This window comes from Panthera leo, chromosome B2 (genome assembly GCF_018350215.1).
Source record: "Panthera leo isolate Ple1 chromosome B2, P.leo_Ple1_pat1.1, whole genome shotgun sequence".
In the NCBI taxonomy this organism is placed as follows: domain Eukaryota; kingdom Metazoa; phylum Chordata; class Mammalia; order Carnivora; family Felidae; genus Panthera; species Panthera leo.
Genome location: NC_056683.1, coordinates 57,745,450 through 57,762,661, shown reverse-complemented (window position 1 = coordinate 57,762,661; position 17,212 = coordinate 57,745,450). Strand labels below are relative to the sequence as shown.

The 17,212-nt window shown below is 33.3% G+C and overlaps 1 protein-coding gene across 1 annotated transcript in view; it reads left to right on the top strand.

The window, feature by feature from the left end:
* The window catches only part of EYS (eyes shut homolog), a 1,768,122-nt gene that overhangs the window by 1,193,331 nt on the left and 557,579 nt on the right, over positions 1-17,212 (top strand). The window contains 1 exon segment of the mRNA XM_042939126.1: positions 8,559-8,709. Coding sequence (XP_042795060.1) covers positions 8,559-8,709 — 151 coding nt within the window.

Genomic DNA, 17,212 nt, shown 5'->3' with positions numbered 1-17,212 from the left:
ATTTAATTAGAACCACTATAATTAATATATGATATTAACCATCTCACTGATATTTAATCTCGATCACAAATGCAAAAATATATTTTAAAAATCCATTTATCCAGTGGGAATATCTGAAATTTTATCAGGGAACAGTCTTTGAGAAGAATTATGACATGATGTGGAAACCCTTTTCTTCCATGTAAGAACACAAAGGAAAAGAAAAATGTTCTCAAGGTTCCCAAAGAATGAACCCCAAAAGAAAAATTAACTAGTATAATACTGAGTTTAGAACTCTCCAGAAAACAACTCAATTGCATGATATTTTCAATACTAAATTCAGAGCTTTTAGTTACTATTTGCTCAGCTGCCCATAATTGTTAGAAAATCTAACTATGGCTCAATGAATGCCAGCTGTTACTTTGCCAGTAGAAAGTCCCATGAGCACAGGGATAATCCTATCCTAACATGGAGACCAGGGCCAGACTGTGGTCACAGTGGAGGTGGTATCTAAGCACCTGGAAGCCTGTGGGCTTGTTAAGGGAATAGTTGATGTATTTCTAGGAACATAGTTGTTGTTATAAACTAAAATGCAAAATTGATTTTTCGAGGTCAGTAGGCTAATGCCTTAGTTTTATTAAAAAACTAAAGATGGACAAATCATAACTCTGCCAATTGAAGGGTTATTTTTTCACTGGAGACACAAAGCAATTATATAACACAAGAAAACACTATGTAATTGAATGCAAAAATGAATGGCATGCTGTTGGTGGTATTAGATGGTTAAGAGATCATTAATACTGAAAATATTGGTAGCATTTTCGGTAGTAAGTGAAGCTTAAGTACGTTCTTAAGTATTAGCAGCATTTAAGTGGATAGAAGAGAAACCTAGGCAGGTTTCTCTTGGTTTAAATTTCATGTGAAGATTTTTAGACCTAATTTTTTGATAGTGACCTACTATCCAAAGTTTTTTTTTTTTTTTTTCTTTGATGTTTATTTATTTACTTTGAGAGAAAGAGAACGCGTGCGGGAGTGAGCAAGCAGAAGAAGGGTGGAGAGAAAGAGAAGGAGAGAGAGAATCCCAAGCAGGCAGTGCAGAGCCCAACACAGGGCTCAATATCATGACCTGAGCCAAAATCAAGAGTCAGACACTTAACTGACTGAGCCACCTAGGCACCCCTACCATCAAAGTTTTAAATCAAGAAGTTTAACTTATTTTTTTTCAAGGATGGGATGAAAAGTGGAAGCTGGGAGCAATTCCATGTCACCTGTGGAAACTACCTGAATATATATGGTAGGAATTGAATTGGCCTTCTTAACAGAAATATCCCCTATTTATGTTTAATTCCCTTTAAAAAAATCAATTTTTATAGTGAACTTACTAAATTTCTTCTAAGTTAAATGCATATAAAATAACCCTAGAAGGGCACCTGGGTGGCTCAGTCAGTTAAGCCCCATTTGGGGCTCTGCACTGACAGAGCAGAGCTTGCTTGGGATTCTCTGTCTCCTCTCTCTCAGCTTCTCTTTCTTTCTCTCTCTCAAAATAAACCAGTAAAACCAATAAAATAGTGTATTGGCATCAAATATATAAATTGAGGTCTATCTTTTATTTCTGTTTGTGAATAGACAGTTTAGGGGTCTAAATCCTCCCTGAAAATATAATTGTTTTGATTTTATAGTAATTTCTTTATATGTTTATGGCTGATTAAATAAATTAATGGTGTTTTTTTATTTTCTTTTAGATTTTATGTTGAGAGGGACAGGGAGGGAGGGAGGGAGAGAGGGGAGAGTAAGAAGGAGAGAGAATCTCAAGCAGACTCCACGCTCAGCACGGGCCCTGTGTGGAGCTCAATCTCACGACCCTGGGATGGTGACCTGAGCCAAAATCAGAAGTCAGACTCTTAACCAACTGAGCCACCTCGGCACCCCAATGGTGTTTTCAGTATAAATATGATAGGCAGTTAATAAGGAAAATACACGCATGTTCATGTTCTATAGTGAGGTTTATCACTGGCAATTAAAAACTGCTTTCTTAAATAAAAGATGGAAGTCAGTAATTTTAAACAATGACTTTTATAACACTGAAGAATAATCAGACAAAAGAGTTAATACCCAACATAATGGAATTTTACTATTTGCTGTCTTTTTGATCATATATGTGTAAGATTGGCCTATTCCATGTATTCCTTCTAGGCTTTGCTAAGACATGTGGAAGCTTAGAAATTGTTGCTGTATGATGATAGGCATGCAAATAATAAAACAGTTGGTCACCCACATCTCTGTTGTGTTCAGCATAGTTATTTGACCTTTCCTGGCATCTACCCTGACTACCTAAATGTGATGAATAGAATTTATGGCCCAGTAAACTTTTCTTTCAGGTTCTAATTGGTGGAGAGTTGTTAATGATTACTATTATGTGAATACAAATGACAAATATGAGCAATCACTGCAAGTTTGGGAGAAGAATAATTACAGGTAGTTCAAACACCAGGAGTCCTGAAAAGAGTTCAATATATATTTATAATTATGCAAAAAAATATTTGTTCTACTCATTTGACCTTTAAAGCACCCCGTGTGCTGATTTTAGAGAAAGCATTACAAAGCCTTGATGGAAAAATTTTACACTGCATGGTGTGCTAGGCAAACTGTATCATCAGCAAATGCTGAACAATAATGTTGTAAGACTGTTTTCTTACATTCAGTCAATTCCTGTTAGATTCAGTCGGACACAATCAGAACAGCATTGCCTCCACTCTAATGAGCCTAAGGGGAAAGATATGACTGCTGTTAAAAAGTGTGTCTCTTGAATAAAGTAACAATCCTGCTAGATGAAATATTAGAATTGCATTTTCGGCAAAGAACACATGATGGTCTACATTGTTATAATGGACATTTACTTACTTTCATCTTTCTTCAGCTTAGCTGCCAGCTCTCTGGAATAGGTGTATGAGAAAAGATAATATACCATCCATGTATTCATTTACAATGGGTAATTTATTTCAGAAATGATAATAGCTTTGAAAACAAGAATAACCAATGCAGAATTTTAAGTATGAAAGAAAAATTCCCATACTTATCCAAAGGCGAAAGCCTACAGAATTAGTATATAGGAAATAGTGTTCTTGATGGTGAAGAAGTTTACCCTCTGAGACAATGAATAGAAATTGTACTACAATAATAAAAACCATAATAAATTTTAAAGAAAAGCCACCAATGTGATATATTTATAATTAGTCTCCTACCATCATATATGAATCTTTCCTAATACTCTTGAGTTCTTCTGTTTGTTTATTCAGATCAGATGTCATGGCAGGTCTATAGCTTAGAGTTGATAATCAAAAGCCAGTCACGTGATATGTTACTATTCATGCAGAAAACCTTTTTAAGGAATTAATGTGGCTAACACAAATTAAGAGAGACAGGTCTTGAGATTTTAACAAAAACTATTATCAGGTCCAGCTCCAATTAAAGAATCAAATTCCATACTCTGTTAACATTAATACTGTTTCACTGATGTGATTATAAGATAATATAAAAGATCTTCCTATATGTTGGGTCAAATGATATCTCTGTATTCTCAGTACTGTAGGTATCAAAATCAGTATCAGTCAGAACTTTACCAAATAAACAGATCCAGCAGAAGATATATATTAAGAGATTTATTTCAAGGAATTGGCTTATATGATCGTGGCATCTGTCTGGATAAGTACAAAGTCTTGAGGGGCAGGTCTGCAGACTGGAAACCTCTGGGTGGGGGCTAATGCTACAATCCACAGGTGGAATTTCTTCAAGGGAACTTCAGTTTTGCTTGTAAAGCCTTTCAGTTGATGAATGAGGTCTACTCAAATTTTGAAGGGTCATCTCCTTTACTTAAAGTCAATTGCTTGTAGATGTTAACCACACCTACAAAATGCCTTAACAGCAACACCTAGATTAGTGTTTGAATAACAGGAGACTGTAGCCTAGCTAAATTGCCACACAAAACTAACCATCACAGACAGTAGATTGAGAAAAAATTTTGAATAAAATTTAGGAACATATAATGGAAATGTTGAGAAAGCTTATATACCACAAATTAACTTCTAGAAATTTTCCTAATACATCGATGTGTGTATCAAGATGCATGAAACAGTCATATATTTTAGTTTTACAGAAAAGAGTGAAAATACAAAGATTCCCAAATATCAATGATTGAACATTTTAGAAATAAAGTACAGACATATGAACTATTACTATACATTCATGAAAGTTAATAGTTTGGAATAACATTAACATACATAAATGTCTTATGTTATTAAATTAACAAAGAAGGCAAACTCCAAAAGAGTTTATATGTTACATTCCCAACTTCAGGGAACATTCTGTAATAAAATGACAGTTTTAAATTACAATACAGTTATAATGGTTCCTTCTGATAAATGCAGGTTATTGTGCCTTTTTCCTCTTTGGTATTTTCAGCATTTTATGAAATATCTTCTAATAAATAGAATAAAGTGCATGCTATCTTCAAAAGAAAAATGCTGTCATTCGTTAAGCACCTATTTTATTTCAGATAGTGTCTTGCAAAACTGCTCATTATTCAACACATACTGTAGTGTTTGCCACATACAAGGCCCTGTTGTACGTATGAGGATATAGGAGTAACATAACAAAGGCCTCTGTCTCCTTATACTGTTGACATTGTAGTGAATGAACTATAATCTCCATACAGAATAGCATGTTCCACATGCTTAAAGTAGTGAAGCTTAAAGATCTGGTATTGAACTGAACTCTCATTCTCAACTATAGACAGACAAAGCCCTTAAAACTCCACTTTATTCATTTCGCTTCTAACCTTCACCATCTCTCAAAATCTCACACTATAATATCTCTTATTCTTCACTCTTCCTCTCGTAATCATCATAATCACACAGAGGCCAGTTCTGGGATATTTCTACTCTGTATTTGTGTGTAGTCTTTATTGCACAACTTAGAACCATTGTGTATTGAATTAATATGTATTTTATACCACACTTTTTCATTATTCTCTAGTCAGATCCACAAGAGTAAACACCACTGTTGACTATGGGCTAAATACAGATCTTTAAAGGAAGACAAAAAAATGTTCTTCTCATTAGGATAAAATATTCTAATTTGTAATATAAATATGTAAATACATATGTATATGTATTTTAGATACATATATGCAGATGTGTATGCACACCTGTATGTACATGTGTATTCCTTGAAATTTTAGAATGTAGAGTAACTTTTGTTCTTGATTAAAAATGCCACAGACAACGTTTGGAATAAAAAATAGATTCTTAATGATAAACATGCTGAAGTGTCAAAAAATCTTTTAAGAAGAGTTTGAACAGAGAATACTTGGTATACCAAATATTAAAATAAATTGTCCCACTAGAGTAATTAAAGAAATATATTTGGAATCAAGTACACTGAAGACCTATAAAATACGAAGTGAAGAAATACTATATACATAAAATATTATTGTGAATATTAGTGACCTTCAAATCCATGTATAAACATAAAATATAGGCAAATATTTATTTCTTTGTTGGGAAGGATTTTCATTCAGAGAATATATTGAAAATACTAATAGATCTTATATGAGTAGAAATATAAAACTAAACATTTACTTCTGGGAACATTTCCTAAGATTAAATAAGAGTGATATGACCTCATAAATTAGTATCATGTACACATTTATCACTTTAAAATCTTAGAAACTAAATACCCAACAATATGTTATGTAGTCACATAAGAGAAATTATGCACATCAGAAAAATTTAATTTAGAAGTATAATTATTGACCTATATTTTATTGATATAATTATAAAAACAAAATTAAATATGATTACCCTGTTGATTATTTTTTTTTTTTTTTTTTTTTTTTTTTTTTTTTTTTTTTTTAAATTTTTTTTTTTTTTTTTTTTTTTTTTTTTTTTAATGTTTATTTATTTTTGAGACAGAGAGAGACAGAGCATGAACAGAGGAGGGCCAGAGAGAGAGGGAGACACAGAATCCGAAGCAGGCTCCAGGCTCTGAGCTGCCAGCACAGAGCCTGACGCGGGTCTCGAACTCACCGACCGTGAGATCATGACCTGAGCCAAAGTCGGATGCTTAACCGACTGAGCCACCCAGGCGCCCCTGTTGATTATTTTTAAAAACAAAATTTAACAGTAAATTTCAAAGATCTTAGTGGCTTTATTCAGTGATTCATGAATATGTATGTATTGTATATATATTATCTTTTCAGTTATTATAGCTATAATCAACAGCCAAATAAATATGTTTGATGGCTTAATGGGTTTCCTTTGCTTCATGAAATATGGGAAATTTGTTCATTAACAAAGTCTTAGTGAATAATTGCTAATACTATTTCAATATCACAAAACAGTATGAAATATTTTTCCAAACATTAAAATTTAAAGATTGATTGGAGAAAACTAGTTGTGCTTTTTATTTTTATCATTTAATGAATAACTTCCTAGAAGCTGTATCCTCCCTAAGATATTTTTAACAGCTTAATTGTAAGAAGTAATTAACCCAGAAAGCTTCTAGTTTGCTTCTAAATACAGCATCCAAGAATATCAAATGGGTTCTAAAAATGTTCAGTACATTTTTTCCCATGTTCTTAATATACAGAACAGCATGATCTTTTCAAAAACTTTTCAGAACTTTCTTTATCATAGCATTAATATTGGCTGCCATGTTATACATGGTCTTAGTTTTATTAACTTTGTATCATGATATAGATAAAAGGAGGATGCAAAAAAAATCTCCAAATATTTTTTAAGAAAAAATGTATATGCATTATAGATATGATTTATCTCATTGTTCCTATTCTTTATTCACTACAAAAATGTGTAAATGTGTGTGTGTGTGTGTGTGTGTGTATTCACATATACAGAACACACTTTCTGGGGTCATGAGAACATTTCTAAAATTGACCATATGCTGGGCTATGCAGCCTAAGTGAATACATTTCAAGAATCAGAAGCAAACAGAATATTCTTTGAATAAGCTTGATTTGAGCTTTTATAGTATTTTATAATATAAAAGATAACCAGGAAGTCCCTGTACAGTTCTGAATAATCTTGGGCCAAACAAACAAAAAAATCACAAAAGAAATTAGAAAATATTTTGAATAGATGATGAGGAAGAACTTTTTGTGCATAGCTAAATTTATTCTTAGAAGTTTACAATCTTGAGAGCTTATGTTAGATTAAACAGCCTAGAAGCAGGAGAGTAAATTAAGCCCAAAGAAAGTGAAAAGATGAAAATCATAAAAATAAGAACAGAAGCTAATGGAGTAGAAAATAAACATAGGATGGCAACTATCAACAATGCCAAAAGTGTGTTCTTTGAAATTGGCTACTCCCTACCAAGGTTAATCTGCAAAAGAAATAAAATGAGAAAAAGCACACATAGCCAATATTATACGAAAGAGAGACATTGTTAGAGTCTCAACACCAATTACATCTTTACTGGCAATAATGTTAGGCATAAATACATTTTATGCCAATATTTCGGATAAATAAAAGTATTTTATGCCAGTAATTTTGAGAATTCAGGTTAAATGAAAATGTTTCTAAAAAAACACAACTTAGTGAAATAGATGTGATAATACATATATATCTGCGTTGATTAAATACATTAAATCCATCCTTAGTAACTTCCTCAAAGAAAACTCCAAGTCCAGGGGGCTGTTCTAGTGAATTCTACAAATATTGAAAAGTAGAGATAACGTCAATATTTTATTAACTTTTTGAAATAATATAAGGACAGCATCATCTTGATACCAAAATTTAATAAGAGTAATACCAAGACAGGAGGCCTGAGGCCAATCACTCTGTTTAACATATATATTCCTTAATATATAGAAGAGTGAATCCTGTGTTATGTAAAATTGACATACATTACGACCAAGTAAATTTATTTCAGGAATGCATTCAAACATTAAAAAAAACAGCATAATTCATCACAATAAAGAGAAAAAAATTTTTTTTGATAATCTCAATTCAAAAAGATGAACAAAGTAAGAGGATTTATACTTCAAATATCTGGACTTAATAAAAAGTATCAGTATTTCAGACAGTGTGATATTGGTACAGGGGTAGAAGTATAGACCAATAAAATAGAGTGCCTGGGAACATACTCACACACACACACTCCTATAGTCAAAGGTATGTTGTACACTGGATAACCATATTTAAACCTGATTCTTTTCAATATTTTTCACACAGAAAATTAGACAATGTAAAAAACTGAAGTAGAATATTATGCTCTTAATGTCATTTTAGTCAGTGATGGGAATGTTCCATTTATTATCAGAATTTATTTCATTAAGTGATTGCCACAATTTGTTGTTTTGTCAAAATTTAACTTTGTATTTATGTACTTAAAACATTAAGGGTTTCTAATTTAGAACAGATTAATCTACTGATAACTTTGTTGGCTTTATGGTGAGATAATCTGTTTACTTAAATGTTTCTTCTTTTGTTAATAGCTTAATTAATTGGTCAAATGTTTATACAACACATGCTAAAACCATAAATTTTTTCCCTAAATGGTTGCAGGCAAGAATTTGATCCATGTAGAGCTGAACTGACTATTTTAGGAAAGACTATGAAAACAAGTGAATCTATCAATCATATATCTGGAAAACCCTTGCCAGAATCAGGATCTGTCTTTATTGGTGGTTTTCCATATCTTCGTGGAACAAACCAGGTATTTCTATTGATATCTTAAAATATATTTATTATGTCATTGTATGAAAAACAGATTGCAAAATTTTAGAAAAGTTTCCTAGTTGATGAAGCTGTCTTCATGGTTTTGAAAAGAGAACATGAACAATTCTACTAAGATATCCTACTGAAGCATACTAAAAGTTTACTGTTCTCATTGTACAGAATTGCTTTGGTTGTCAGGCTGCTTTCCCATCTTATATACATACATACATCTTATACATGTGCATTATACTTAATGATAATTTTAAACATATGGGCTTTTGTTCACTCCTATGCTAGTGGTTTCCTTGGATATATGAGGGGGTCGGCTCAAGAACACACCACAAATCTGATTCAGGAAATGGATCTGGAAGACCATTCTCAGTCTCCACTTCATATTGGGTTTTTAAAATGTAAAAATGTTCTCTGCAGAGGTTTGTGCATATGCCAACCCGTACTCTAAATTTTCATTTAGATAATTAGCTTATTGTCTTCATTATTAACCTATATTTTTGGATAAGAGCTTTCATGCTGACTTAAATGTTATTGATCATTGGCTCCATTTTACGTTATTATGGAGAATTACTTTCACAATTTAGGGTTGCTTGTTAAGTGTACCAATAGCTTATTATATCTTTTCTCTTACTGTATTTACAATTGTGCTTTACTTATGTGAACATACTATTTTAAAATACTGGAGATCTAAAATGCTATTATTTCGAAGCCCCACAAGTAATATAAATTGGGTATAAATCTACTATTGGTAAGCTAAAAAAATTGAAAGCAAATTTACATAAAGAACAAAAGTCACTTGCATAGTTGATGTGATGCATATGCCTTCAGTGAAATAAGGGAATTCTTTATCTGTAAGCATGCAGACGTTATTTTAAATTCAGCTTTACTCCATTAGACTTTTTGTGACTTTTTCTATGGTAATGCACTTCACTGACTTTTTCCTAGATATAACAAGACTATAAGCTCTATAAGAGTAACACATTTCTGTTTTGTTTACCTTTTTATACCTCAAGGCAAGGACAGTTTCTGTCACATAGTAGGTGTCCATAAAACATCTTGTAAATGTATGATCAATTAAAGAATGGATGATAGGATTACAAAAAACTTACATAAATGAATCTTTAGTCATATATATATACACATATATATATTTATGTATATATACATCCCAAGTAAAAGATGAGTTCTCATATAGAATTTAATATTTGTGGGCAAAGATTCATTAACTGCAAGTTCTCAAGACTCAAGGAGCTATTACTCTGTTGAGGATACAGGAGCAGTATAGAAAAATAGAAAAGAGAACCTCCTAGTCTCCCTAGGGGAATAAGGGGGTTTGTAGTTAGGCATAGATGTGAGGGATGATCAAGTGCCTACCAGGTAAGTAATATGTAGGCTGTCATTCCAGGCAGACAAAATGTCACACACTCAGGCTTAGGTAATGGAAAGACCTAGGAGAGGGGGAGTGGGAGTGGAAATAACTCACTAATTGTGGAGGCATGGAGTTTGATGTGAAATGAGCAGAAGGAAGACTTGATGTTGGAAAAGGCAGGAGTCTGAGCATCATGGATCCTGTATAAAATATAAAATATTATCTGTTTTTATACTGGTGCCTGTAGGAGCCATTTAAGAAGTTTGAACAAGTAGTGATCTTTAATAGTTTTTACTCTGAAGCACCTGAAGCAGAGGACTGGAGGTATTTAGACTACAGGTCAAGAATTGATAAAGTTAGGTAATAGGAATAATTAAACAAGAAATGGTGTTGTGACAGTAAGGGTGAGAGGATGACTATGAAAGCTATCGAGCTCATAATAATTATAGGAAAAAAATGGAAAAAGTGGAATTTGAATTACCAGTTTGTCTTATGTAAGCAGAGAATGTATAGTGTCTTAAAAAAGATGGGGATCACAAGATTATTTATAAAGATGGCAAGTTCATTTTTGCATTTGCATTAATTTTTGGTAGAGATGATTTTCAAATATTACCAGCTGGTTTGCCATGCCACTAATTCATCAATCCATTGCATCAGTACATTCCTGTTGCATATCATCCTACCAACGGGACATTGTGATATAGAGTAAGTCATTTGAAATATGGGCCTTGAGTTTTTAAGAGATCCTGACTATGGGAGTCTTTATACATGTGATAGTGGAAGCCACAATCACTGATTGGATTGTTTTTGTAGAATGAGAGAAGAGAGGATTAATTATTGGAGATCAGCAATTTAAGAGTGGGCTAAAGAAGAGGGGCACCCAAAAACGGTTAAAGGGTAGAGGAATTGGTAATAGAACAAGGGGAAATATGTCACAAAGACAGAGTTTCCAAAAGGAGTATATATGTTCAACACCAAAGCTACAAAAGGTCAACCAGCAGTTTCAGAAGAACAATAAGAGCAGGAAGAAAAATAGCTTTTTAAGGAAGAATAAATGGAAGAAGAAATATTTTTGATTACTGTTTCTAGAGGCTTATTAATAAAAAGAGAAAGGTAGTTATCTAGGGGAGGACAGAGTATCAAAGTAGAGTTGCAGAAATAGGTAATAACTGACTATCTTCTGAAGACTTTGTCATTCAAACCTTTGTTAGAAAGGATTAGCATTAACTAAGGGATACTCTCATAAAAACTTGATTCTCGTTCTGTGATATAGAACAACTGGACATTTGTCACAATCAATTTAGAGAAATTTGTGTGTAGACCAGTGAAGTTACCTTGAAATTAAAGGGACTGCTAACTAAGCAACTTTTCCCTCCTTGCTAAATATGCTGTGTTCCTGTATTTGGAAGATTTTATGTCAGTTCCTTATTGAATTTTTATTCTTATACTGTTACTCTCTCATAGTACTTATGTGTGTTATGTGTGTGTGACATTCACTTAAATTGCTATATATTGAATGATTGATACAAGCAAAATACAAAATGTCTATGATAATACTTAAAGAGAAATCATATGAATCAGAAAACAGAAACAGCTTTGTGAACTTGTTTCTGTGCAGTATGGCCCCTTTGAATATCTAAGTATCATGCAGGCTGTAACTATCTAATTATTGTGTTCTGATTAAGAGCTGCTGTTTAAGCACAGTGGGTTGTCAGTACTCAGAAAATTAAAAACAACAGGTTTGCAGTATTAAACACTAAGAAAGAGAACTATAGTTGAGTCTTCAAGCCAATAAGTACTAAGTTACACTTATTCTCTTGCCTCTAAGTTTCCAGTAATGTCTTTCTATACTGGCTAGAGCCCATCCACGTAATCAGAGCCCCTAATCCAATGCGTATATGCTGACAGGTTGTTTAATGTTTCCTTTAACAAAAACACACAGAGCTCAGTAGGGAGGAGAGAATGAAACAGTTAGGCATTTTCAGTTTTGTGCCTGAAGTGTGAAAAACTGTTTCCCCCTGAGGACCGTAAATGATGATAACTTCCAAAGTCCGAGAGTAAATGCCCCCTCTCTGGTGTAGGAAAACACTTTTCCCTAGTAGTGCATTAATTGTTTTATACTTTTCAATGCATGCGCTCCTGCCTTGGGTCTAAGTTGCTTAAGGACACCAAGCCTTAATTCTTTAACAAAGCACAAGCCAAGTTACAGTGGTACCAACTTTTCTCTTTGCTAAATATAAAAGGAAATAAGATAATTATACAAAGAGATATTATTGTTAATCCTCTAGAGGATTTTTTTTCTTTCTGCAAAAATTGAAAACATAAAACGTGTTCTGTAAAGATGCTAGTTATTTTTCACATTCAAGTCAACCACTAATATTAAAAACAGAATTTATGGTAGCATATACTTTTATATAGGATAGGAATTTTTGAAGACTCAGTGACTAACTTAATCCATTTGGGCTGCTATAACAAAAATACCATAAACATTAATTTTTCATAGTTACGAAGGTTGGGAAGTCCAAGATCATGGTGCTGGCAGGTTGGAGTCTGGTGAGGGCCCCTTTTCTGGTTCATAGACAGCTGCTGTCTTCTAACTGTGTCCTCAACGTTGGCAGAAAGAGTGAGAGAGTTTTCTGGGATCTCTTTTGTAAGGGCACCACCCTCATGACCTAATCACCTCCTGAAGACCTCCTCCTCCTAATACCAATTTATTGAGGACTAGGATTTTAATGTGAATTTTAGGGGGACACAGACTCTGAGTTCATAACAATGATTGATTAAAGAATCTAAATATTCATTTTAATTTTTAATTTCAACATAATAGATGAGTCCAATAATTATTAAAATTTTAAGTGAATCCCTTGAGAAAATAAGAATACTTTTGTAAAGCAAATAAGTATTACCTACTTTTTGTATGTTTAAAACATTGATTTACATATTCAATAATTAATCTGCTATAAAGCCATTCACTTTTACAAAAAACCCTGTCAATCATCTTCCATAAAAATCATTTAGCCAAAAAAGTGACTGTTAAATTAATAATCTAACACAGAATGACAGAATTCTCCTTTGGAAGTTGTGATTGATTCCTGAAGAATAAATGAAAAAGTCACCTCAGTTATCTATATTTCCCTTTCTGTTAAAATATTTTGGTAGTTTATATTACTCATCACAATTCATTATCAATTTAAAGAGGAAATGACACCTCAGTAAATTGTTTATGATAGACTATTAGAGAGGATGCTTGTCCACCTTTCTGAGCTCTTCCAAGATATTTGTTGTATGAATACTAGGTAATCAATCAGAAATAAATTGAAACACACCAGTGAAAAAAATTTTTAAAAGATGGCCACGTTCAGCCCTCTTGGGTTGGGTAAATGGTGAAAAACAAAACAAAACAAAACTGTTAATCTCTACCTTGACCTTATTTTCTGTCCATTTGATCTTAAAAAGAAAATCACTCTATAATCAAAAGTGTTTTATTTTTTATTTTTATTTAAAAAAAATTTTTTTTTTCAACATTTATTTATTTTTGAGACAGAGAGAGACAGAGCATGAATGGGGGAGGGTCAGAGAGAGGGAGACACAGAATCTGAAACAGGCTCCAGGCTCTGAGCTATCAGCACAGAGCCCGACGCGGGGCTCGAACTCACGGACCGTGAGTCGTGACCTGAGCCGAAATCGGCCGCTTAACCGACTGAGCCACCCAGGCGCCCCAAGCAAAAGTGTTTTAAATAAGCATATATGTAACGTATATCTCTGATAAGCATAAGCAAAATAATAGAGACATAAGAGTTGCATTGCAACATTTCAAAAACCATTGCTTCTTCTGGAGGTTATGTGTTAAGTCATTCACTTATTCATTCGGCCTGTCTGCAACAGTGCCATTTAAGCCCTTAGCTGTCTATTTTGCCATCAGTGGCATTTGGCAACAAATCAACAAATTTTCAGATGAAGACCCATGAGAATTATTTCTCATTCCTTGCACATATAAGACTCACTTTTAATTTATTCCCATACGAGGACATGCCTTTCTTAAGCAATAATCCACTGTGGACTGAGCCGCGCTCAGTTGTACCGCAAAAACTGGCTCCTACTCAACACAAAGACAGATTCTCCTCCCACAGTTCCACCTTCCTCTGCAAACTGCTCTTCTGTTTTTTTGCTCCGACCCATATCTTTATCACTTTTGCCTCTATTTCTTGATATCTGTGCAAAACGCTGCCAGGAGTTGGGGAGGACCTATCTCTGAGTCTGTCCCTACTCTGGATCCTTTCTTAATCTATATGGTTCCAACATTTTAAGGATCTCTCTTGAATTCCTCTATTTATGTTTGCTTCTAGTTTTGAAAAGTTCTGTGTACATTTAATCATAGTTACATTTATTCAAGAACACTGGCTTATATTTACCATTGTATCTACCTCACCCTAATTATCTCATTAGAAAATATAGAAAAAAAAATACATGCAAGTCTGCACTCATGAGCCTATGAGGAAGTCAGAAGGAGACATCAAGCATGAGTCTAAGGCTTCAGGTGGCTTAAGCAACAAAACGATGGATCCATTACTAAGATGAGGAAAACTGGGAGAACAGATTTGGGGGAAATGAGAAGATTATTAGTTTGGACACTTCAAGTGAGGTATCTGTGAGGCTTGCAAGAATGAACAAGGTAACACTTGTGTTCATAACTCAGGGAATTCTCAGCATGTAGCATTTAAATTCATGTGACCAGATGAGGGGCGCCTGGTGGCTCAGTCAGTTAAGCATCCAACTATTGGTTTCAGCTCAGGTAATATTTTATATGAATACTAGGTAATCAGTCAGAAATAAATTGAAACACACCAGGGGAAAATTTTTTCAAAAGATGAAAGAAAAATTTTCAAAAGATTAAAGGAAATAAGATAATTATACAAGTAGATACTATTGTTAACCCTTAGTGGATATTTTTTTCTTTCTTCAAAAGTTGATAACGTAAAATATGTTCTATAAAGATGATAGTTCTTCTTTTTTCACATTGAAGTCAATCACTAATAAAAACAGAATTTATCTTGCGGATTGTGAGTTCAAGCCCCATGTCGGGCTCCATGCTGACAGTGAAGAGCCTGTTTGGGATTTTCTCTCTCTCCCTCTCTCTCTGCCCCTACCCTCTCTCAAAATAAATAAATAAAAGTTAAAAGTAAATAAATAAATGAATGAGAAAAAATAATAAACAAGTACATGTGACTAGATAAGATAACCTCAGGGGAGAGGGAGGAGAAAGAAGAGAAGAATCAGAACAAAGTCCTGGAGAAGACTGAGAAGGTAATTAAGTATCCAACAGCAAAGTAGGCTGAGGAATTAAGAGCACAACTGAGAAAATGTGCTGTAATCATAGAATGCAGAAGAAGAGCAAGTTTCAAGAAAGAGGAGCTGTTCAACCCTGCTAAAATAGGATCTATAAAGAATAAGGGCTGACAACCATCTATTAGTTTTTCTGACATGTAAAGCATTGATAAACTCATAAGAGAAATGACTACCTCTATTTAAGCTCATGATGGTGAATGAAGGAATATTGTCAGCATTCTGTTAAGAACCAGTGTTTTCCCTTGGCAAAAGGAGAGAATCTAGCTGCACATTTGCTTCCTATTATAACAAGCATGAAGATTGCACCTGCAGTGAGACAGTTTAGTACATTTTTAATCTGCATTGAAAATCCTTTTTAGTATCATCTATAAAGTGGAAGATGTTCATATCCTAAACAAAATTTTCCAGTTTAGGGATACACACTGGTGAAATTCTTCTACTTGAATACAAGGACACATATACTGCCTCATGTAAGTGGAATCATTCAACGTTTGTCTTTCTGTGCCTGGACTCCTTCACTTAGCCTGATGTCCTCTGTTTCATCCATGTAGTCACTTATTACAGAATTTCCTTTTTTTATCTATTGGTTTGTCAGTGGACATTTAAATTATTTACACATCATGGCTATTGTGAACAGTGCTTCTATGAATATAGGTCTTTTCAAGATCTTGATTTCAATTCTTTTGAATAAATACCCAGAAGTGGGATTGCAGGATTATATGGTAGTTTCATTTTTAATTTGGGAGGGAATCTCCATGCTACTTTCCATAGCAGCTGCACCATTTTGTGCTCCACCAACAATGCACAAGGGTTCTGATTTCTCCACATCCTCACCAACATTTGTGGCATACACACACACATACACATTTACACACACATATATACATACATATGTAAATAAAATACATACACATATATACACATATATGTGTATATATATACATATATATGTATATATATAATTCTGACAGGTATAAGATGGTATCTTGATATCTCTTGGTTTTGGTGTGCAATTTTCCTGATGATTAGTGATTATGAGCATTTTTTCATATACTGTTGACCATTGTATGTTTTTGGAGAATGTCTATTCAAAAGCCTTATTTTTTAACTTGGGTTATTAGCTTTTTTAACTATTTAGTTGTTGGAGTTCCATATGTATTTTGGAGATTAACCCCTTATCAGATATATAGTTTGCAAATATTTTCTCCTATTTTATAGATTGCCTTTTAATTCTGTTGATTGTTTCCTTTTCTGTATGGAGGCTTTTTAGTTGATATAGTTACTTACCTATTTTGCTTTTGGTGCCTGTGTTTTTAGTGTCATATCGATGAAAATATTGTCAAAACCAATGTCATGTTGTTTTCCCTAATGTTTTCTTCTAGGAGTTTTATAGTTTAAGGTCTTAAGTTTATGTTTTTAATCAATTTTGAATTAATTTTTATTTATGGTATAAGGTAAGGGTCCAGTTTTATTTGCTTACATGTGGATATCTAGTTTTCCCAGTACCATTTGTTGAAGACAGTATCCTTTTCCTGTTGTGCATTCTGGGTATTCTTGTTTAGGATCAGCTAATTGCATATGCATGGATTTATTCCTGAATTCTCTTATTCTGTTCCATTGTTCTACATGACTGTCTTTATATCAGTATCATACTGTTACTATTACTGTTATCTTTGTAATATAATTTGAAATCAGAAATTGTGATGCCACCAGCTCTGTTATTTTTCAAGATTGATTTGGCTTTCCATGGTCTTTTGTGGTTTCATATGAATTT